Source organism: Lingula anatina, chromosome 6, assembly GCF_051362555.1.
Source record: "Lingula anatina isolate TDL-2025a chromosome 6, LinAna3.0, whole genome shotgun sequence".
Taxonomy (NCBI): domain Eukaryota; kingdom Metazoa; phylum Brachiopoda; class Lingulata; order Lingulida; family Lingulidae; genus Lingula; species Lingula anatina.
In genome coordinates, this window is record NC_141772.1 from 11553513 (window position 1) to 11579014 (window position 25502).

The 25502-nt window shown below is 35.2% G+C and overlaps 2 protein-coding genes across 5 annotated transcripts in view; one reads left to right on the plus strand and one right to left on the minus strand.

Annotated features, from left to right (window-relative positions):
- Positions 1-25502, plus strand: part of LOC106172028 (synapsin) — a 51821-nt gene that overhangs the window by 16922 nt on the left and 9397 nt on the right. The window lies entirely within an intron of this gene.
- LOC106172048 (metalloproteinase inhibitor 3) lies at positions 538-18729 on the minus strand. 2 transcript variants are annotated; one of them, XM_087015524.1, is made up of 6 exons: positions 18533-18729; positions 13175-13307; positions 3807-3937; positions 3494-3605; positions 2785-2906; positions 538-2426 (listed from the first exon to the last, which is right to left on the minus strand). In XM_087015524.1, exons 2-6 carry the CDS (start codon positions 13302-13304, stop codon positions 2220-2222), a joined length of 702 nt encoding a protein of 233 aa, XP_086871650.1. In that variant the 5' UTR covers positions 13305-13307; positions 18533-18729; the 3' UTR covers positions 538-2219. The 2 variants fall into 2 exon arrangements, with proteins under 2 accessions (XP_086871650.1, XP_086871649.1); XM_087015523.1 differs by lacking the exon at positions 18533-18729 and adding an exon at positions 14680-14840.

The window sequence follows — 25502 nt, forward strand, 5'->3', positions numbered from 1 at the left end:
TGTTTCTAGCACTTTTGCTTTTTTAAAGGCTTAATTTAGTATAAGATTTTGTTTTTTATGAAATAGACTTTAAAGCAGGATTTCCTGAGATTTTCCAAGAGCTTACTGATGTTTTTTTTTTTTTTTTTTTTTTTCATCATGGAAGTTGGGTTTGAAAATCAATACTCATAGATTTCACCACTAACTGCTGAGGCATATTGCCCTTTTTGAGGAGTAAGTGTTTTTCACAGATTCTTAATCAACTCTAAGTGTCTTTTCTGGGAGCATCTTACCGATACTAGTATTTCGTTTAGAGCTCTATTGATTTACCGTTGGAAGGGGCAAATTTGATCTTAATGTGGTTTCATTTTTCCAGGAAAAAAATTGGTATTCAACTAGTTATTTACTAAATTATATAAATTCTACTCAAAGATATATCCACATTGCTTAGAGTTGGAAGGTCTTATCATTTTGTAATCAAACTAAATAAAAGATAAAACATCACTACATTAAAGTTTTCTATTATATTTGTATTGTTACTATCAAAAGACAGACGAATTTCCAGTTTTCAAGCAGTTTTATTTATAGAAAAATAGTGAAATAGTGTTAAATTATGTACACAGTCATACTTATCATGCCATTTATCACACCCTCTTTCTAGACACTTTCAAGATATTTATAAACCTCATTTACTCTTAACACACAATGCAAAAAAGTAAACCATTTTTAGTCATGTTGACATAACAATAAATGATAAGTGCACAGGAAATGGTGGCACTGCAAAGCAGAAACACTGGCAATATTCTGATTTTAGTTTCAGATGAAGAGTTGAGATATATTTGTTTCTGATAAATTTGTTTTTTAAACTTATTTAATCTGTTGGAAATATTTGAAATATTTTCAGTACCGTCATTTAATCAAAATTGCCCTTTTGTGATTTGTTTTAAATATGTACATTGCTGACGGTAAGATAATGTTCAATTTCTATGTAATAATTATAATTATAAATAGGTACATTATAATAAACTGAATGTTTTTATATTTATGTGTGCTTTAACTGAAATATATAGAAAAGATTGTCAGGATCAGAGATGTGCATTCACACCAGAAATATTTTCCTGTATCTCTCATAAATTTATAGACCTCTTCATTAGTCATACTGATAACCTTTCATCACATCACTTGCAATCGAGCAATCTCAAAATTAAAACAATACTTTTTGTACAACTACAAGTATATGACTCCTTTACAGACATAAGCAATTTTACAGTCATTGGCTGCTGTTTCTTTAATTACCTCAAAAAAATTTGGTTGTTTTGGGCACCAAAGAACAGACATTGTTGTAAATGTGCACCCTGTCACTTACAGAGACAAATATAGTCATATACTCTATGTACACAAAGACGACACTGAACAATGCCTTAAAGCAGTGTCAAGAACATATCAAATATAAAATCTTCTCTACGTGTTTACTTCAGGAAGTAAACTCTTAATTGCAATCCATCACCTGTACTCCCACAAACATGTAATTGTAATCACTGCCAAAATGAAGAAAATCTAAAGGATTGTGAAGTAGGAAGCTGGGGCATTGCAATCAAGCCTCTAATTCTTGAAGCGAGAAATTAAAACTATTTTTGAGATAATTCTTCTAAACACCACACTTAAAATGCGGTTAATCCTCTAAACAGTTTCTGCTTCAAGCACTTCTGAATGTATTAAATAATGCATGACTGCATGCTGTAATCCGTATATACATGCACAGCCATCACATGTGCTGGTCCAATTGATTATGGTTATAATACGTTCTGCACATCCATTTGTGCCAGTATTTACATGATGGAGGCAGGACAGTCAAAGATCAATTTTCTTTGCCTTAAAGTTACTATTCCCAAACCACAGCTGTCTTCAGGACATCACTTGAAGTACATTCAAAGGGCCTTCGCTATTGTCTCTGGTTGTCCTAGCTTTCTCCCAGTATGTTTGCACAAAAATGTGGTGTCTCTTTGTTGGTTTAAGAAAACTGGCATCAAAATAATTTTATTTCTCTGTACATTAATATCTTTTTTCAGTTTTGAAAAATAAAGATCTGCCTTCTTTAAAATACAATGTATCTACCAGTTGTATTTTCTGATGCTCGCTTTGCTTGTTTCTACGTCAGATGTTGTTTTCCACTGATCATATCTACGTGATAAGATCATTTTGCTGCCGCCATCTTGGTTATGTTCCCACAATATCAGTTTTTATGGTTCCTGTCGTGCTCTCTTCCTGTTCTTCTCTTTACATTCCTTCAGTAGTTTGCCAGAGCTCCATTTGCAGTTGCCGTCTGCTCTCTGCTCACAGACAGAGCTGGTTGCATAGCAACTGTTGTGGCTGTCATGCCAACGCCAAACACAGGTGGAGTTATCAGATGGACATACTCCATCTCCACGGCGTATACATGTCTCAACCTACAGAAAAACATAATAATCCACAAGTTAAAGATTGATTTCTATGCAGTCTTAAAAAGTTAAAGTGGAATGCTTTGAAACATGTAATATGGTACCACAAAAAATTAAGAGTTTAACAAGGAATAAGTACAGTTGAGCTCAGAAAGAATGGGACGTTACCAAAACTAACACTTCTTAACCACTTAACTGGTTAATTTTTATAATGCTGCCCCGCTTTTATGAATGGATTGTGTTACTTGAACATACTGCATTTTTGCACAATCACTGTGTTATCAACAGACAATAGTTTGGTAATTCATTATGCCTGATATCACAATATTGTGTACAGGAATGGATTGTAAATGCAGATCTCTATTACCTTGCACTGGCAGTTCTTTTTGTAAAGATGGCTGACTCCTTTCCTCTGCTTTTGTGGGATTCGTGTCCACTCGCCCACCCAACCACAAACACTGATGTGTGCACGGCCGTCGTGCATGTATCCTGTGAGAGAATGAAATGTACATAGTTATTTGAAAGATTTGGTTGATATTTACTTGTTTATTTTCTTTTCATTATTATTATTGTAATTGTTACAAAATTCAGGATTTAAGAGAAAGAGAGAGAGAATTGTCTGAAACTAAAATATTCTAAAATACCATATCGTTGATGACAGAAAACCAAGCAATGTTTTCAATGCACTTCTCATTACATCTTCAGTTCATCTGATATTTCCTGTTGTTGTCAGCTAGGCTGGCACATAATTCAATGCAAGAACCTCAAGTGTATTGTTCAGAGGTGGTTACGTAGTTACCCAATCACATAAATGATGCAAGAAACTGGTTGTGATGCTGATACTTTGAGCTGTAGTCTGAACCAAGATTGCCACAAAGTTGTGGGTTTATTTGCCACTGCTTGATGTCACTGTCCTGATTATCTAACTAGCTTCTTGCTGTCATTGCTACAGTTGAGAATGCAAAGGGGGAACACAGTGGAGAAGCTTATGGCATTAGTTGAGATCACCTGACACAATGGAGGAGACTGGTAGGAGGAAAGTGAGGGGGAAGAGCCATCCACCTGTACTCACTCACCTGTTAGGAGATACTTGGTATTGTTTTCAAGGTGCACGCCACACATGGCATCACTGGGATTGGTGTAGATCTTGTTTTTGTGGAGGGTGGCATTCTTAAACTTGTCATTTTGCTAAAATAAAGGAAAAATAGACTCCTTTTTAACAAACATAGTGAGTAGATGGGAAAATTTGACTGTCTCCATATATCATTTATATATCTACTTGAGCCAGAACAAGTTAATTTGAGTAAATTTAAAACCAATGTAAATGTAATTAAGAGTATATTTCAAATAACAAAGTAAATTAAAACTAGATGGCTAAGCTCATTTTACCTTGAAAATTCTATTTATCCGAATATGGTACACTTTCTGGTATGCCCGTCTCCATGTAACATTCTTGCCGTTCTCCATGATGATTGATTTTCTGTACAGGATTTCACTCCCCTTCACCTTGGCTCTCATTACTGGAAATAACATAATAGTAATAATATCTGTCCATTTAATTAAAATACAGGCATGTTTTCTGTGCAGCATTTTATTTAATTACTCTCAACTTGATAAGTAGCAAATAACTGCAAATAACATAATAAGGTATTATATCTGTCAATACAACACTTATTAAATGAATACAGTCACTCCCTTATGTAGAGATTTCAGTCACATTCTAAATGGAGATGGAGATAAATGGAGATTATTTGATAAAATGAGTTATGATTTTTCTCTCTTTGGTCAGAAACTTTTTTTCTTTCCCAGAAAATATTTCTAACAATTTTTCTAGTCTAAGATTTGCAGTTCTCATTATCCATCTACCGTTGACCTTCAAACTATAGAAAAACTATACCTTGCATACTCATATGAATGCAAACATGTATGCTCATGCAAATGCACATATACCCTCACATGCATGCACTACCACTAGGCTAAAATAAGCAAGGTGTGAGCTTTCATGTGAACCCTTCTCCTCTCAGCCAGTGTTTTTATTTTACAGTACTCATTCATGTTGCTAAAATCAAGACTTGTGCTTAACATGGTCAGTAAAAAAAAAATCCCTTACAAAAAAAACACACACTTGCTGCAGCCTTCAGGGATGTTTAAAAGATAACTGATCAGACTACAGGATAAAACAATAGTTTTAATGTATATCAAGTACATTGAAGAAGCGAGGAAAAAAAAGAGTGCTTACACTGAAAAAGAATTGCAGAGTATAAAGTTTCAACTTTTCCAGCCCATCCTATTCACCCCCACCTTTCTGTACTCATTGCTCAGAGAATTTAGTGCCCAGTGTCTTGTCTCTGTAGTATAAGAACACTAATATTTACTGTGAGATCCATTATGGGAGTGCTTGTACCACTTGAGAGATATCACGTGTGTGTATTGAAGGGGGTGTGGTCAGCTGGAAAGTTATTGCTCATTATCTTTGTGTTTCTTTTAAACAAAGGGCTTTTTTGCTCCCTAATTGAGATATTTGCACTTGTTTTTTTGTAGAGATATTAGTACGAATTGTAGCTCCACCCTGCAGATTTTATGTGAATTAACAATTTAATGGAAGGCACTCAGTAAGGGCAAACTGACAGGTGACTTTTCTAAATTTAAAGTCAGGATCTCCCCGTTTTAAGTTTTAATATGTATGCATTTCTAGACAGGAGCATTATCCAAACTCAAAATGATAAAAAATCATTGAAAAAATGAAGTAATTTATAAATGAAAATAAATGAATAATGAAAAAATATGTGAAGCTTTATTGGGAGGAGGGAGCAGACATACAGGGCAAAAGGTTATTTTTTTCTCTCCCACCCTCCTCGCTCTCCTTCTCTCTCACACACACACACACACACTCAAACACATACACATTAGGCACTGAGGGAGTTCATTAGAGGGGCAATCGGCTTTCTCTCTTCCTCCCTCTCTTTTACACACACACACACACACACACACACACACACACAGGCATGCGCTTACATACACATATACACATAGACACACATACACACACACGATACTAAATGTATCCAACTCATTGCCTTTTGAACTCCAACTTTGCACCGGTTGAACCCTGTAGTTTAGATCTTGGCATGTAGTTGTGTTTTGTTTAAGGTGTAACTGTGTTTCAACAGCTGGCATTCTGTACTGGGTCAAAAATGTGGTTATCAAAGATTCTTTACATCTAAGTAACATAAAGCTGGGCAGTGTGTTTTATCGTACATAGACACTGGTGAATTGAGCTTGTTTCATCATTTTTTATTGGCCTGGCATGAAGCTGTGTTCAGAATGGAGCCGTGTTCAGACAGGAGAACTTAAGACTGTAAATTAGTCCAACTTTTGTCATTAGAACACCATATTATGAAACACCACTTTCCTTAAATAATACATGCACATGTAAAACCATGTATTACCATATCCATCTGATAAACATGCACAGTATACCAGATTACATTAAAAAAAAGAGAAACAATATGCACTTCGTGATTTGGTCTTGTGGCTAGACTTATGGGCTGGAATTATCCATGTACTTGTAGCAATCTTCCCTTGATATGTCTGAACACTACATTATCATTTGGGTGGAGACCGTTTAAAACCTCTTCTGGTTTAATACAAAGTTAATGTTTTGTAGTTGTTATTGAGCAAAAACTGCTCCCTTTAAATTAAAATGGCATACCTGCCTCTCTCTCTCTCTCTCTCTCTCTCTCTCTCTCTCTCTCTCTCTCTCTCTCTCTCTCTCTCTCTCTCTATGTGTGTGTGTTTGTGTGTGTGTGTGTGTGTGTGTGTGAGAGAGAGAGAGGATGACAGGATGTTAATTAAATAATAATTTGTCTTTCATTGTTTATTTACATGTAAGACTTCAATTAAATGAATTTTCAAATATCCATGTCTAAATATTTCTTACATGTTTCATGTCAGTGATACATACTTTCTCCTAAAGAAAGGTTGAATACTGATCATTTTCTAAATGGAAAACATGTTAAATTGCTGAATGGGGTCTTTTCGCTGTGCTGTCAGTTTTCCAAAGTTAACTGACATTTGCTTTATGGCCAGGAATTGTAGGAATTCCAAAAAGTTGCATAATAGCATTAGGTGGTCTTTTAGAGGAAAAAAACTTCAATGGATGTGTCTTTTGTTCCAATCTATTTTTAGAGATCCAGCTATATTTGACAGGCAGCTGTCTTGTTTTCTTGGTCAGCATCTCTTTCTCTCTCTCTCTTTCTCAAGATAATAAATAGTAAATAATCCAGTAGTATATCAAGAGTGTGAATAGAATATATATCCTTGAGCAAACCCAAAGGTTCAAATAAATGTATTTCAAATATATTTTGCCTTGTTTTTACAATATTTGGAATTTTTTCCCTTTAATTGACAGCTGTCTTAATGAAAAAATTCCCCCAAGGGAATCTTTCTTAGCCCCCTTGCAGAGATGTTGCAGAATCTTGCCTAGGCATCAAAGTAAGTGAATAATTAACAAAGCACCACACCATACAGACAAACTCTGAGGCCTTTTGTGAAGATGTTGGCTGCAGCATCCTTGCAGCTGAGTTCATTTAGAAAAACTCCAAAACATGCATCAACAAGATCAGCTTTGTCCTTGCAAGACCAGCCTCCAATTCAGCATCAAAGCTTTCAAGTTAATCAGCAAAACTCTAAAACATGCATGTAAGCACCAGCATAACCCTAGTTTCATCCTTGACAAGACTGTTTTCTGCTTTAGCATCTGAGCAGCTGTATTAATTAACACTGCTCTTAAAAACACGCGTACCAAAGCCCCTTGCAAAGATGCTGGCTGCAGCATCAAAGCGCAGCTAGATTGATTAACAAATCTCCAAAACATACATCCACAAGTGGTGCATAGTATCCCCCACCTCTCCCCCCTGCCTTCTTTATTGATCTTACACCCCGAGAACCGGCTTGAACCCCTGTCACTGATGAATTACCTTGTTAGCAGTTAATTTAACCACCTGCTAATAAGGCAGTGGGGGACATGCTTCTGTACAGTACTTGTCACTCCTGTTTGGCATGGCCCTGATACACCCTGGGTATCCCTCTATGATTTTGACTTCTCCTCCATGGTCTTTTAATGAATAGTAGACTGTTAATATCAATTTTAGTTTTTCGTCTTCTTGATGGACCAAATTTGTTTATGATCAGTGGTGAAGTTGCTATTGATTATGATTGATTGGGTATCACAGTGATATAGTGATACTACCGGTACTCTCAGTTCTTTGTGAAAACTTAGTGGAATGGGGATTTGAAACCAGGAGCTGTTGATTAAATCACCAACATATTTATAATTAAGCGTTCTGTCATTATTTTGAAGAAATCAAACACAAACAATAAAAAACAAATAATTAAAAATGCAGAAATATGTTGATGTGAATTAAGTCCATTAAAACTGAAATAGCTTGGCTTTTAAACATTTGTAAGTTCATTTTGTAACACAGTCACCTTGAAGAAATGGGAAAATCACTGAACATCTTGATACGCAGGGTGGGCAGTCCATGCCCAGGAATGCCCTTCAGATAAAAAAAATCTAACAAATTTGTATTTGTGTTAGAATTGTTTTTGTTATTCTGCTAACTGTGGGGATTTTGAAGTTGGTGTTATTTCAATATTTGTACTATTTGGTGGAGGTGTGTTAGTGTAATTTGTGAAGGCTTTGATGATTATGCTTTGAAGATAGTCTGTGGACAGGGTTGACCTGTGTCTTGTAACAAGAATCTCCAGGCCTGTAGCCAGCAATTTCAAAGGGGGTTATTTTTCTGAAAAAGTGGACCTTTATGTCTCCCTGGTTGACCCAACTAGAGAACCTAGATCAAATTTTCACTCAGTATGGACCCCTTTTCATTCAAAAGGGGAGATCTTTTAAACTCCCCCTCCCCCCCCCCCCCAAAAAAAAAAAAAAAAAAAAGCATAAAAAAGGAATGCCAAAATTGCAGCAAAATTTTATTTTTGTTTTTTCAAACAAAAACAACAATGAGAACTTGTTGGCTGTTCCATTTTCCAAACAGAAGTGTCAAGTCCATGAACATCAGTGCTACAGGTTTGCCCTCTGGAATTTTGGCATGTATTGTGTATATACTGCCCCCATGGTTTGTGTTAAATTGACAGGGTATTGCCACTCCACTGTCAGTATAGGTAAACTATGTAGGGAATACCTTTTGCCTTCCGTTCCGTTCCGCGTGATTGGCCTTATTTCTCGAGCTTGATGCGTTATTTGAGCCCAATATTCTGCGTGAGACTTGATTTAGGAATTATTGGTGATTGGTGACTGACCTGAATATATCTTTGCTATTGGTGATTGAGCTGAAACAGTTTTAATTCTTGGTGATTGGTGCTTAACAAGGGGTATTCCCTACCCTCTGTACAATGTAGTGGAATTAACCAAGAACCAGTCAAGAAATTTCAACAAGAAAAAGTCTGAACCTATGAGTTACTTAACATGCAGCAGGCTGTATTGATTTCAGTTTGCAAAATGTTAGAAGATTAAGAAGATAAATTCTCTTCCCTAAAGACATACGTGGCTGTGCCACAGATAACAAATTCTTAAGAATTGCATGTATTTTACCATAGGCAAATGACATGGTCTGTGTCAAAGTTAACAGGTATGAATTGAATATTGTTTCCCTCTATCCTTGATCATTTATGACTAATTTAAAAACATGAAGTACTGCAAAGTCATCTTCTGAATCACCACCATGGCCAAATATTCATCTCTTGGTAGTGACCACTATAACCATGTCTTGATTATCTGACCACATCAGTGACCACAAGATGACCATAGCGGTGGTCAGTTAGAGTTGGGTCTGAGGTGAGGGTGGGTGACTGTAGGGTCACATCGGTATGCCATTAAAAAAAGGATCTAAAAGAATGTTTGAAAGAGAAAATGAAAGTACTCACTGATGAGACTTTTCCGACTTTTATCAGAATTCCGACTTTTTCAGGGTCATTTTGGTCATTGTGACCCCTGTGTACCCTGGACCCCTGGCCAATTTTCCTCCTTTTTCAGTGAGGACTTGTCTTATCCCTGGTACTACATCATTCATTTCCTTTTTGACATTGATTTGCCAAAATGATGACTTACTAACATTCACTAAGCTTATCGTAGACCACAAATTATATGCTAGAGTAAGTCCAGATAAGGATGGGGGCCCTCTTGCTGGGTATTTCTGCTAAATCATGCCTGGTAATGAGAAGATCACTAGTGACAGAGAAAAACTGATTTGTTTAGTTGGATCCTTGTTATGAAGGGGCACATACAAACTGTACTAGCTTAAAAATACCCCATTTCTGTCAAGTCATGTTGCAAATTAAGTGATTTTACAGTTGAAGGGATTTGTTTACTGAGTGAATTTATCAATGATGATCTGATGGAGAATATTTTAACAAGTTTTTTTTTTTTGATAGCACCCACAGCAGCAAATTTTAAGGAAATTTAAGTGTTGTTGTTTTAACTTTCAATTTTCCCCTTGTTAAAAAATTAACTAGTACTTGCATGAGAGTGTATCAACTTCAAAAGAAATGAGTCCCATTTATACTGGATGTCTTTCACCCCTACATTTCCATCAAAGTTTTCTTTTCAAATCTGACTTCAGGTTCATTTTACAAAGAGGCAATTCAGTTCTCTTATTACACTTAGCAAGAAGTTAAAAACATAATTATGATGTGACAGAAAACCAAAGTTACGGTTAATTTAACTAATCCCACGGCCCATTTAGAAAAGGAAGCACAAAGTTTTATTTTAAGATTTCTTGAATGGCACAAGTATTTAATGTCATTATATTATAAAAGCGATCTGGCAGTAAAAAGGAATAGTATTAACAAACTGTCACAAGTCAAGCAATACCTAGGTCTCTAATGTGAAAAAAACCCAAATTAACAGAATTTTACTGTGCCATACTACTAGTACTTATATATTTTATTCTGAACAGATCATTTTGGAAAGGTCTCTATGAGTCACTCAGTGCAGGCAGGTTAGGTCACTATTTCAATGTTTTGTCTGGTATCCAATTACAGATTAATAACATTTCATTTCATTGTGGGACAGATATAATTAATTGCAGGAAGTTATATCTTGTTGTATAGTGGTCTTGTATTTCCATTTAAAAACCACTACTGGGATATGGTTTGACGTCCTAGATCAAAACAAACTTCTACGACACCACAACCATCACTTTTGTACTGGACTGGGAGTGTATACAAAAGCCCATGCACAGTATTTTTTCAATAGAGAATTTTTAGTTTCAGCATTAGGAAATAAATGCTTGATTGTCCTCGGCCCCCCATCCCCTCTATGAATCCCCCCCCCCCCCCGACCCCTCTTCTCTTCTTGCTAGCTCTTAACATTGTCCATGCATGTGTAAGCCCCTAGTGCCTACTGTAGATAAGCAGTTAGCGTGGTGAGCAGTTATAGGGCAGATCACTTCACAATAGAATTATATAGACAACTTTCATTGCTAAGAATGGCAATCAAATTGCCTTCTTCAGAAGTAATCAATATAAATTTATTTTTGATTTTTTTTTTACAAGCCCATCCTGTACATGTCCACAGAGAATGATTATCAGCTCTTAAAACTTCTGCCGCTCATGTGGGGGAGGGGCTGTAAGCTAAGTACAAGTATAAAACCCTATATTCAGGGCAAGTGGTCAAATTTCAATGCTCAGTTGTTTGTCAATAAGTCATCCATCTGATCATGAATTTCAATTGCCTAATAAAAAAGTCACCCCACCCCCAACCCACCCCCAACCCACCCCCATTATCACTTACCCTAGGGTAACAATTGAGAGGGGGATGAGTCACAGGCAGGGTGTAAAACTCAGGTGATGTAACAATATTTGGTAGCTAGATGTTTTCAACAGGCGTGGTAGTTGTCTTTTTAGTGATTGATTTGAATGGGGATGGTGGTGGTGGTGGGGTGTTGAGTCAAGAGGATAAGCCTAGGGGTATTGTAATCAAAGCTACTTCTAGTAACTTTATAGAAATTATTTTAAAAGTTTCATATTGCACAATACAGCGACCCTGAATGAACTGAATACAAATGTGGTTGTAGTCATCCTTTTATAAACACCTGACAATAGACGTGGGAGTGTGACTTCCACACCTTTTAACAATAGATTAACAACCGACTTCTTATTATCCAATTAATTGATGTCATTGTCCAGTTCAAGTGTATTAGTTCAATAATGTTTACATTGCCATCAGTATTGTACATGTACTTCAGTAGTACAGGGCCTTCTAAGAAATGCCCACCTGTTAAAGTTAGGCAAGTTTTCAGTTCAAGTGTTGGGTTGGGCAACTCACATCCTCATAGGAGAAGCTCACCAAGTCCCTGGGATAGAACAGATGTTTACTTGTCCATGTATTCTATGCTTTTTGTTTCAGTACTGAGAACTCCACAGTTTTGGAAGGGGATGTCCTACACAATTTTGGAATTGTCAGATCTTATCTGGACTGCTTTATATTTATGCTTTCTTTTAACCAAACCCACATGCATAGTTTGGGCTGAATCAAAAGTTTGAATTAAATTCGTAATAGATTTCAGAAACACACACAAATGATTTTCAAATTAGACTACATACAGCATATTATTATGGCTAAAACTTTACTATTACAGCTTAAATTATCAGTCCAAACATTTAACAACATTCGATCACTTCTTATTAAACCATCATCCAAAATATCGGCAGGGCAAATGAATGCCATGTATAGAGTTCAGCATTAAACAGTGTGTTTGCCTGTTTACTCTGTCAATTATAATAGTGCACAATAGGTTATAAGTGCAGTCTGCGAGAGGGGGTTTACTTGACGGCTTGTCATCTCGTTGGCACACATTAAGTAGCGGTGATTTACCAGATCACACAGGCTATTACATTATGTGCTCTAGGGTCGAGGTTTCATTTGTGGAAGTTTTACATAATGTGACCTTTTCAATTTCATTTTATTTTTTCTCAAGAATTTTCAGATTGAATTACGTGGAGTGAGTGAATTTAAACCATGTGACTGAAAGTATGCGTATATTGGTCATTATTTGATTTAAAAAGATATATGCAATTACAGGATGTATGACTCACACTGTAAAATGATCATTTATTTCACTGAATTGAAAGAACAATTGGTTGTATATGAAATAGGTGCAACGAATGTTGAACAGAAGTCTTAATGTACACAGGATGTTGATGCTGCCTGTGAACCGCCAGGCATAGCTGAGATGATTCACATTTCATGATTACTACACTGTATCACTGGAGCAGGTTGTGAAACCAGTTGTGAATCATTCATTCATACAGTACTTCCATTCCTGTCATTTTAAAAATGCATAGTCATTCTGTTGTATGTAAGGAAAATATCTTTGTAGAAAAGCCTCTGTCTTAAAGTTTTATATGGTGGGGCTTATCCAACTGATTTATCTGTATATTAATATTTTTTGTATGCTTTTGTCCATGAGACACATGCAAGTTTCTTTCCGATCTCTGTTAACTAAACCTACATCCCTGGTCAAAGTGCATCCCCTTTTCTCTCCTACACGCCTCTCTCTCTCTCTCTCTCTCTCTTTCTCTCCCTCTCTCTCTCTCACACACACACACACACACACACACACACACACACAAACATAAACACACACACACATGCATACACAAACATAAACACACACACACACACACACACATACACACGTACGTACTCATGCACATGCAGAAAGTTTGGCTCCACTTACCAAAGTCAGCCTGGCAGAAGTGCATCTGTGGATGAAGGGGCATACAGGAGCAGGCCTCCGTATACTGTGAGTACAGCCCCAGTGCCACCACACTACACAGCACAGTCAGCAGTATGGAAGATGACTCCATTTTCTGGAGAAATAAAAGATAATCCACAAAAGTTATTTTCCATGTCCTACAGCTGAAACAGTTTGAGCAAAAATGTTCATTAGCTTGGTAGTTGGATCATAAATGAAAATTATCAAACAGAAGCTGAAAATCTTTCACACCGTTAACTTACCAGGCTGGCAGTACTTAGCAAGCTAACGTTATGAGATATTTTCAGCTTGTGTTTGATAATTTTCATTTATGAGCAGGAACAGTATTTTACCGCATAAAAAAAGATCAGACAAGATGTTAAAATCATTGAAATGAGATAACAGAATATGAATTGCAAATCTTAATTGTCTGAATTGAAACAATACCTCTTACTGTTCTTCACCTGCAGGGAGGAAAATGCCAGTGACAAATAAATGAGGTCTAGACTTGGTCTAGACTCAGTGATAACTTTGGGGGTCTGTTAAGTTACGTAAATGACATTTAACAAGACAAAGTCAATATTCAGGTGTTTATAAGCACCTTCGTCTGCAAATACCTTACAAGAAAAGAGTTGACACTCGTGGAAAGAGTGTACAAAATCCTTTAATACCTCTGTATATAGTAATTACAAGTAGACATGCACATTATATAATAATTTATCTCTGAAGTCTCATCTTTCTTACATTTATTTTCCCTGATGTCCCAGAGGAACTACAGGAGACCATATTAATATTTATGTCATGTATTTGTGTGTATACTGTAGTACTCAGGTGTGATATTTTGACAGTATTAAATATGTCAATACCTACTCAGGTGCTTATCCTATAACAAGGTGTTAACAGTAAACATTTTTATTAAGCTGTAAATACTTCTGTTAACTAAGTGCTTAAGAATCATGTGTATGAATACCAGTATAACCATAAGTTCCTACATATATTTTTGCTACACTTATAATTGTCCACAATTTTTCATTTCACCATTTCAATAGTACCAAGTAAATGTCAAATACCCAGATTAAATTAAAAACCAACAAAAAACCTTCCTCTGGAGTCCTGTAACATATACTTTGATGAAATATATACTGATTGCCAAACTTTTCTAAAATTATCTTCATAAATTCAGTCAGAACAACTAAGTAAATACATGTTTTATCCATTTGTGGTCAAAATTATAGAAATACATGTGAGACATTAAAATGAAATCAGTAAACAATAGAGTCTGCATAACTCAATTAAAGACCAGAAAACTTATTCTCATTGCACAAAATTTTGAATTAGACAATGTTCAAAAAGTTTCAGCTGATACCAAAGAAAAAAATCCATACCACAACAGATTTGTGTCAGATCAATAAAAATTCACACGGCAAATAAAGGTAAATTGAATTATGCAGCCAACCGAATACATGTACCACCAAAATCCACATTACCTGTAGTGAATGAAGCAGAGATCGAGAGAAAGAAAAAGAGAGAGAGAGACAGTCCACACGACCTTCCACACAGCCGGCTCTCCTGCTGATGTGTGAACTCATACCAGAACAGATTCGGCTATTTGTACCTCACTTCCTCTCCTCATTAATAGCCATGTGTGGGTGGAGGAGGTAAACATACACACACACATGGGGAGGGATTACTCATACCCGGTACACTATACCACTGATACTTCCCCTTCTACTGTTATGTCAGCACCACCGAGACTTGCTTTTTTCTGTGTTTTTAATGTTATTTTTAGCAAGTGCATTGTTTTTCTTGGAAGATTTGAATTTTTTCTTTTATGTAGTTTAATTGATTAATTAGTTAGTTAATTATTTTATTTGTCTCTGTGTTTTTGAATGATTGAAAATATGATTGGATCAGTTCATAGATTAAGTGTTATGACTGGATCTTTTCTGAATGGATTTTTGTTAGGAGATAAAAACAGATGAATGTATGTGAATGTGAAGAAAGTGAAAGTCATTTATTTGTATTAGTTATAGGAAAGGTGATTAGTTTTAGAAACGAGTATATTGATTATTGATGTCTGTGTATAGAAATGTGTTGAGAGGGGAGGGGGCATGAATTATATAACATATGATCTTGTGCAACAGGCAATGATTAATGTTTTATGCAGACATTGAAATGTTTTCAGATACTCTTAAACTCACATATATAGGAAGTGTGTTGCGGGCGCTTACATGAAATATATATAATAAGGTCTTGTGCATCAGGGCAGTGATTAATGCTTAACACAGACATTGAAATGTTTTCAAACACTACTAAACTTAATTATCTGCTGGTACAAGTAGTACCAGTACTTTTCATGTCTACACTTTATTTTGTTGTATAGCCAAAGCCTTTATACATAAAGACATAAAGAAAAAAAAGCACATACATGTAAGGGTTAAGATTTTTTCCGGTTGGCATTTTGGCATTTTCAGAATTTTTGAAGGTCAGAAAATTGATGCTTGAAATTCTAACAGATGTTGTATGGGGGAGGTTGGGAGGTAGAGGCCAAATTCCATTTTTTTTTTCTTTTTCCTTGGTCCCCAGCATTTGTCGATTACAATATGGAATTTGATAGTAGATACATCTGTTTTAAAAGGCATTTAGTTAAATGAATGGTTGAACCTGTACAAAGCTGAAATGTGGAGGGTTGGAAATTCAAACTGTGGCCTAGGTTTGATTGACAGTACGGTAATTTCCCTCTAAATTTGTACAAAACAAATTATTTACTGTATACATATTATATTCCAACACAGTGAAGTATCAATAATAACCATAAACCCATCATTCAAAAGTCTAAAAATGAGTTTAGGCAAATGCCTCTTAGTATGTTTTTTGAGCAAACAGTGATGGAACTTAAATAAAATATTTGAACAGAGAAGTTTGAAATTGGAGAGTTACCACCATAACCACTTGAGGTGAAAGATGCTATTTCTAAGAGAGTGCTATCATGTCTCTGATATGAGCAGATAGACAGAATTTGGGTGGTCCGAGTGGGAAGAAGGAAAGGAAACTTCCTCACTCATCAGGACAGTGTGAAGTAATAAATTATCTCTCTTCAACAAGCATCATTATTATTTCATTTTTAAATACCACCACCATGGCATTTTGTCCGCACCATCCTGTTACATGTTGTTTTATAATATAATGATCTGGCTGACTGAAGTGTCCAGGGTTTCCATTGATTTTTTATTAATGCAAAATGTTATTATAAACAGTGAATTTTTCTCTGTATTTCTTGTCTTTTCTTTATTCCTTCACTTTGCTTCTGATACTTTCCCTTCTTTCTTCCTTCCATTTCTGTCTGCCTTTTTCTGTTTTATCTCATTTTCTTCTCCTTTATCTCCCCCTTTTGATTTTGATTGCGAAAGGAGATAACAAAAAAACCATGTGTTCTCAGTATCACCCAGTGTCTTGATTTAAATAATAACAGGGATGTGATAACACAATGACACAGCTGTCAAGAAATCCGCTAATAAAAATTCCACTCAGTCAAAAGGGCAAAGCTGAGTGCTGAGGTTATGATAGGATTAAATGATATGTTAAGAACTTAAGAATGTGAGCATTGTTATAGGGCTTTCTCTTTATCTATTGATAGCCTGCTTTTTTTCATATTTTTTATATGATTTAGCATATATTCATAAATTGTAGTGTCTGCATTTGTCTGTTTCAGTAATCTCAAAAATTGTTCATAATTTAAGATATCTTTTATAAAATTTCTGTGTGTATGCTTATTCACTGCTCCTGAAAACTGTTTATCTGTCAGAAAAAAAGTAAAATGTGATAATCTTTTCTCCAATATTTTAAATCTAATTTTCATTGGCGTTACACTATCTCCTTGAAATTTGATATGTACATTTACCTGGGGTCATTTCTTTCAAATGGACAGCAAAGAGGTAATCTGCTTAAGCTCACTAAGGGGTACACCTTCACATTCATAAACCTTTTTCTGATAAGATCACTGAATAATACAATATGGGGGAGTATACTGACTACCAGAGGCCATTTATTTGATGATGGTGTTATATTTATTAATTTTTAAAATTTTCATTTTCTTTTTTATTTATTTAATTCATTTAGTTCAGTTAATTTCCTTTATTTATTTTTCTATTTATTTTATTTTATTAATTTTTATATTTTTTTGCAAAAATTCTTTCTGAACAGTATAGCTATCTGCAAAGAATATACCCAAAGAAATATCTGAAAATGTCAGGTGAAAAAAGTCCTCTCTGTGCCCCATGGCATGCAACAGTAGCTGTTTTGTCTGGAGGCTGCTAGGTGCACTGCCGTTCTAATATGATCAGTGTTTAATTGACTGTGCAGATATTTATGTGATAACCATCAGCACCTCTGCACTCTAGTACAGAACCCAGCCAGAGAGATGGCAGAAAAATAGGAAAGTTTACACAAGGTGAAATATGGTTCTATCTTACATGCCAGGTGTGCACCAGTTTCTGATAAGAGACTGATGATGCTATGAAGAACAGCCATCCAGTTATATGTTACATGAATGAAGCTTTTTAAATCCTTTGCTGGACTTATGATAACTCATGTCAACTGTTATGAATTATACCAGTGTGCCCAGTTATAGATTTTTAAACTTTATACAGATAAGAAATTGAGTTGCTCTCAAATTCATACATGCTGATTTTTAGTACTAGTACATTCTTTAGGGTGATTATAATAAAGAGCAGTCAAACTTTCCCTTCTCTGCTCTTAGTACATGTATAAATGCTTACTAGTATTATTTTCATACCTAGATAGAGCTACTGCCAAATCAGTTAGCCTTTTGAAAATTAACTTTCTATCAAACATAAAATACTGGGGCTACTTATACACTTGACATATTAAGATCATGATGTTTCAAATTTCTCATCATGATATTACACATTTCAATGTGTGGTGTAGGTTTTAAATCTTCAGAAATTATTTATTTTTTTTATGTACAGTTTAAGCTATATGCAGGAAATATTTTAAAGCAGGGCCTGTGCATTAACTTTTACCTGTACCTGCATGCAGGGGGCACTCTAAATTTTTTCATGCATTCCATATTCCACTTGAACCCCAACTCAAATATTCTAAAAAATTTTAAGATTTGGATACACATATATTTCAGATGTCCTGCCTATTGACTTCTCTACACTACAGTTTTAAGAATCCAATATTGCTCCAAGTAATACATTCTTGCTAGCTTGTAAGCAACACATCAAAAATTCCACTCGTAAATAACTCTTAACTTAAACAAACAGGTGATAGCCAAACAGCATACTGCAAGAAAAAAAGTTCAGTTTATCCACTTACCTTTTTGTCTGTTCCTAGTCAGAAGACGCACAATATACTCTAATATATATATTATATCCCAAATGGAGAGATGCAGTACAGAACGTCCACTATTTGAGTCTGTTGGCAGTCGTCTGGTAGCTCTCTCTCACCCACGGCTGGATATATACTCTGTGTGATCAACCATGTGGCTCCTTGCCAGCTTCTGTAAACAGTCTGCCAGTCATTACTCCACCCCTTGGACAGGAAACTCAGTGATGACGTCTGCTTTGGAAAATACATTTTAGATAAAATGGAACTTTTTTTTTCCACATGGACTTAGTTGGTGTTTATTTCTGGATGGATATATCAGTGAGGAGACTGAGTTGTGATGTTTTATTGGGACATTCAGTTGCATGATAATTGTTGTTGTTTTTTTGCGCTTAGATTATTTTGCCAGGTAGTTTATTTATGTTTGGAGAGTATGCTTGGGTAACGTTTTCCAGACAATGTGGGCAGAGTTAGAGTAGACACATAGGGAGCACTGCTGGAGGAGGAAGTCCGATTTTTTTTTTTTTTAGTTTCATTTTATAATGAGAAATATTTTTTGAATGAACAATAAAATTTAAATGCTCTAGTCAAACATGTCATTTCCTCTAGAAAAGAAAATGGATTATGTAAGCCATAAAAGGATATTTCAGATCGTTTGTGTTACGTTCAAAGATACACACTTCCATACTGATAATTAACTACAAAATGTATGTAGGAGTCAACATATTTTTAAGAATCAAAAATTGGTTTAAAAACACAGTGGGATGTGTTTAATACTATGGATATGACAGCTTGAAGCATTATTTAATTTTATATAAAAAAAGTTTTACCTCTTAAAGATAGACAAGTATGGAGATCTAGAGCTTTACGATATATATACTTTCCACGAGGTGTGTATTTCTGGTAAAAAAAAAGAAAGATTTTCTGAATGCCACACTGAAAAGTGAAACTTGTCAAATATGCAGAGGAAACAAATTGCACACATATTTCTTGCTGCTACTGTAGGGGACATGTAGCTGCTTTAATACTTTAAGGAACACGTACCTACTTCAGTAGAGCCTTTTGCACTTCTTTGACAATGTATGTATGTATGAATTGCCTTGTGCCATATCTTTTGGGCCTTTTTTAATAACCATTATTTGTATGGGTCATATTATAATACATTTTTGGATAATTCAATTTAAAAATATCGATGACCGCTAATATTTTGTTACAAAAAAACAGCCAAAAAAAGTATTCCTGCAAGTAGAGCTTCTGTGAAAGATCTTTATAAGGAATACAATTTCAGTTAGTTCAACTGTTTTTTACTGAAAAAGAATGAACATATTGTTTTGGTATGTCTTTCAACACTGGTAGACATAACGTTGGGCTCAGATGTTACAATAGTATCATGTGTCGTGAACTTTCAAGTAGTGAGTGACACAGGGTAAAGGTACGCGTGTACCCCAGTGAGGTTATTAACACAGCACTTTTTCTGGTTATATCTACTTTATTTCTCTTTCTCTCTCTCTCTCTCTCTCTCTCTCTCTCTCTCTCTCTTTATCTCTCTCTCTCTCAGTTGTGTTGTTTCTCAACAGATGAAGACATGCATATCTTTTGTATGCAGTCTGCACAGCATTTCAAAATTTAGATACACATTTCTGTCAGCTACAATCTATCTTTCACCATAGCATTATATCTAAGCATGCAGGCCAGGGCTCATTTCTGAAACAATTTTTTTACCTAACCAAAAAATGCTTAATCTAGCTTGAAAGTATAAAATTGCATAATTGAGGTATTTGAAATTTGCGAATTATTACCATAGTATGAAGGACACCAGTGTATTTTCTCAGGCTCCAAAATCTAGTCTAAGACCTATCAGGTACCGCTGTTGACTTTGGCAAGGTGGGAAATAGTAAACATAAGGGATATATATAAATCACTTCTGGATAAATAAATCTCTGATCTAGAGCAGCTTGTATACCGATACACACTATTAGGGATAAACAGTCTTTACCGATACACATTGACGGACTGACAACTTTGAAACCTGGTATTTTTGGTGGAGGGTCACCCAAATGGAGACCCCGCCACCTCATCCCATCCTACCTCCTGCTTGACACAGTCAATTAATCAACAAACAGAAGGAAGCAAAGACCATGAATTAAACTGAGTAGCATAAATATTCTGAGTCTGGTACATTAAGACTTCTCAAAGCATACTGATACAGACTGTATTGCTAAAGTATATCTAAGGATGGGAAGATGACCTGTAGTTCAAAATATGCTGTGTTCATTCTGTCATATCAGATGAACATGACGATGGGGCCAAGATCAAACTGAAAGGTGATTAGATATTGAGGGGAGAGGGGGAGTATGGGATGTCAACGTTTTTTCGGCAAGGACAGTCATAATATTGACATAATGATTAAGGTATCTTCCAAGAAAATCCTGTATTCTGGAAGGCCCCACATACCAGATTTATCTACACCTGTTTAAATAGTAAAACCTATATAGTCATCGCTTTTATGTGGTGCAGTTTATAAAAAGGATGATTTTGGAAAATGAATCTGCATATACAAAGTCATGTACGTAGCTAGAGATTATGTGAAACTGATAATAAGAATTTTGCATAATGCTGATTACTGTTGAAATCACAATCAAAAGCTTCAAAAAATAAATGCCAGAAAGCAAAACTGATTCAGTCTGCATAGTATAGCCTTGAATCTCTTGATTTAAAAGATAATATAATTCAAATGTAGGAAAATTAAAGTAAACATTTTAACTGACCACTAATGGAATGAAGTTGATTTGTGAATCGTGTAATTCATGGCTGTAGATAAAGGAAGTGATTTTAGCCCCTGTGTGTTGATTTGCCCTCCACTTGCACCAACAACAATCCCCGCAAAAAAGATGTTTCAGTTTATCTCCCAGCCCCCACCTGTAAGACATGGAGCACAACAAACTTCCTTAAGTAACCAACAACAAAACCTCTCTGACGTTGTCAAAGTCTGACCATTTTCAGTTTTGGTAGAATCTTGACAGGAGTGGAATTACCTCATGGATGGGTTTCAGATGTGAGGAAGAAACTTGAGGTAGAAAGTTGAGTAAAATCACGTGTGTGGAGTGTAACGGCCAACGTGGTTGCATACCATACAGGACCTTACACGTGCTCTCTTTTTTTTCCATTTTGTTTTTACAAAGATTATATCTTTCCTCGTTGGTTGCAGAGCTTTTGAACTGTTTTGGCTTGTTTCTAGCTGTGGGAATAATTGAATAAAAAAGCACCTAAACATAAACATGGCCATATACTGGTCTGTACATGTATATGTAGGCAAGTTTGAAATTTCTGATTTGCACAACAAAGCCATAGGTGTTTTACCTTTGGAATAAACAGTCATGTAAAATAATAGTATTAAAAACATGGTATTTATAACTGTTAAATAATATATACATATAATTATGTTATTAGGAGACTTACTATATAACAGTTAGGGAACATGAATTAGAAGTATAAATGCATTATTATTATTATTATTATTATTAGTAGTAGTAGTAGTAGTAGTAGTAGTAGTAGTAGTAGTAGTTGTTGTTGTTTTAAATCTGCACATACACTGTTACATTTTAATGTCTGGTTAAGTTTCAATCCATGTAACTTAGGAATACTGACAACATGTTCAGGCATAGATGACTTAATTAATATGCATGTATAGATCAACATAAGTTTCTTTATGACCGTGTAGTAACTTTGGTATGCAAAATTCTCCCACTCCATTGTTGAGTTAGTGGTCATAGTCTGACAGCCGTCCGTCTGCTCCTAAAATCCTCGTCATAATTTCATGTCTCAGGGTGTTATCACAGATGATCAAAACCACAAAATGTTGGCTAGTTCTGCGGCTGGCGAAGGCAGGAGAGACTGGGACGAGGAACGGACAAGGTAGAGGCTTTGTGGTCAATGGAATAGCTGTGGTTATTGGCAGTGTTTGTGATGTGCAGGGTGGCGTTCTTTGATGCCATGCTTGTGGTCTGAGGGTCAGGTTGGTATTACGGCTACTGAATAAATATAACAAGGTGGTGATAGCACTGTCATGTAACTATGTGGTGAAGATGGGCTTTACTGCTGAAAAAATGAACAAATGTAAAAAAGAAAAAGAAATTACAATAAATTAAAAGAAAATTAACAAAAAGGCACAGCCCTGAGGTGATCTGAATTGAAAACAAAAAATAAATTATAGCCTGGGCAGAGTAACTATGTTATTATATATTTAACAGTTTACATCCAAATCATCAAGACCTTTTTTATCCACTGAAAAAAAAAACTTACATAAATATTTTGCCTTGTAATGAAATTATGGGCTGATAGGTTGAATTTTCCCATATTATGTCAACAAGAATTAATGAGAGGGTTATGTTTTTGGTTATTGTGTACGTGTTACAGTACACTGAGTGTGTCTTTAATGATGTGTGAAAATGACATTTGATATTTGGCTTCCTTGTTATCATTACAAATAAGATTTACAGAGCTGGGGATCTTCATTTTGTCAAGTTGCCTATATACACTGTTCTGTACACTCCCTTGAATGAAAGCTAAGGCTTGCAGACAGGAACTATTCCACGATTTACATTTACCTCCTCCCTATGAGAAAAAAAACTCTGGCTTTGATAAGGATCAATGTTTTTTTTTAATTTGAATAAATTTTATAGTTTAAATATTATATAAGAATCTTTTTTTGAAAAATAAATAGGAACCCAGTACATTACACATGGTTTTTACTATTTATTACAGTAATTATAAGAATTGTCATGGAAATTACTTCAATATATCACATGTAAATTAATGAACAGAATAATGAATAGAAAAATAATTAGAGTAAATTTCAAAAAAGCTTGATTCACATGAAATTTGATCTAGCTTATTTAATGACCATCTCTCCTCTCCCATTTTCCCATGGCCCCACCCCATTTCAAATTATCAGAAAAAAAAAAAAAAGGATTTAAAACTTTAAATGAGAAACACTAATTACATTAAATGCATCTTTGGACCAGACAGTTTAGAGTACTAGATTATTGGAGGATATGGGGAAGATCCTGCTGGCATGGGCCCGCTGGCACATGAAGCTCAGTCCAGGAAACAGTTGCTAAAAGACTTGACCAGGTTCCAGTTTACCTGGCAACAAGGTCATATAATGGGCCGGGGGGGGGGGGGGGGGGGTCATTGCAGTGACTGTGATATTGTAGGTACAATCCTTGGTAGTGAACTGTGTCCTGGTATTTGATAGGATAGGTCCAGTCACCTGTACTTCTTTCCTTTACATGTGTGCATGTTGTGAGATATTTTCATCATCATCTACTATTCTGCCCACCTGTCCTTAAATTCCACACCATTAGTTTATTTTTTTTTTTTTTTACCTTTTTACCCTTTAAGTTGAATCCACTTGATAAATGACACACATAGAACCTAGATTGAATTTTGATTCAGAGAGAACTAAGAACTATTTTCCAGCCAAAAGAGCTGCACTTTCAAACTCTCCATCCCTTGCATGCAGACCTAAACTATGTCATTATTTGTGATGAGTGAATGTTGCCAGCCCAGCAGAAATCCACCTGTAGTGAGTGAATATTTTTTTAATCTGTGTAGAAGTGGTTTGTGTAGAAGGCAACTGGAAAATTACCACAACCTATAGAAAATATTAAATGCAAACTGCAGAGCTCTTTTTATAGTTTCAACTCTGTAAATTCACCCAGGAAAACCTCTTTCACTTTGTCTTTGATATTTTTTATTTAATTTTCTTTTGCCAGGGTATACTATTTGTATTATTTAGTTGCCAACATGTGCCTGCTACATGTATATGTACTCTAAGGATTTGGGAACTGTTTTAGTTATTTCATAATGATGAACTTGTTTTTGGACTTAGGTTGCTTGCAGGACACTTTGTTTATAAAAGTTAATTCAATGTAAAACAGTCCAGGATGGATGGTGAATATTTCCTAGAAATAGCCAGGGAAAAGAAGATTGGTACCTTTCTATTCTGACTCCAAGTTGTTGGAAAAATAATCTGGTTAGTAGATCAGTATGTATGCATGCAGGAAATTGCTGATAACTGGACAATTGATATTTAATTTCATTACTGAAGTGATTTTCTAACAACGTCCATAAAATGGATCGGTTTGAATGTCCTGTTAATAAGAAACAAGTGGAATTTGATATATAATCTTACCTTAGATCTGGACAACTACATAAAGAAAATGGGAGAACAAAGTACTATTACTTTTAGCTTAATACAGTCTGGTCTAAAACACCTTAATCGGTGATTTAGTAAATTTATGTTGTACACACAAATTCTTAAATGTGGTTACACATACTGATGTTAGACATACATTTTATTTGTAAGGTGGAAATGTTGAGTGACCTTCCACCTTCTCCTTTAGGTTTTAAATTTTAAGAAATTATATAAGGGATGTTTGGGTATATAAGTGTGTGGATTGTATAGAAAAAGATAACCACTGTGAGTATAATAGAAAAAGATACCATTTTGCACGTTACGTATGTGTTAGATGGGAATGTTGAATCATCTTATTTTAGTTTCAAATGGGGACAAAAAATACACATGGGAATTTTGCTTGAATGAATATTTCACTTTAAAAATGTTCACATGTTAGAAAAAAAGAACTTTTTATAAAAAGGAAATGTTGAATTCCTTTACCACAACATTCTAATCAGGCCAGACATATGAACCAATCATATTAGTTCAGTATTAACAGATGACAGAAAAAAAGTCCTGACCTAATACCCCAATACCTTCAGTGGTAGTCGCATTGCCAGAATATTTCAGTCAGCTACTGTAAGATTAGTCAGAATTACTCATTTTTAAGGCCAATTTTTATTACCTTATCACATGTGTAGTTACCACTAAGTGGGGTAAAGAAATTACTGTTAATGTTAATTAACTGACAGGAATAGAGGAAGAAATATTGGCAAGAAA

Coding starts and splice junctions, on each gene's coding strand:
- LOC106172048 (XM_087015523.1), bottom strand. CDS start 14,781: ATGAGTTCACACATCAGCAGGAGAGCCGGCTGTGTGGAAGGTCGTGTG. Junction 13,308..14,679: donor CTCTGCTTCATTCACTACAG/GTAATGTGGATT, acceptor TTATTTCTCCAG/AAAATGGAGTCATCTTCCAT. Junction 3,938..13,174: donor CTTCTGCCAGGCTGACTTTG/GTAAGTGGAGCC, acceptor TGTTATTTCCAG/TAATGAGAGCCAAGGTGAAG.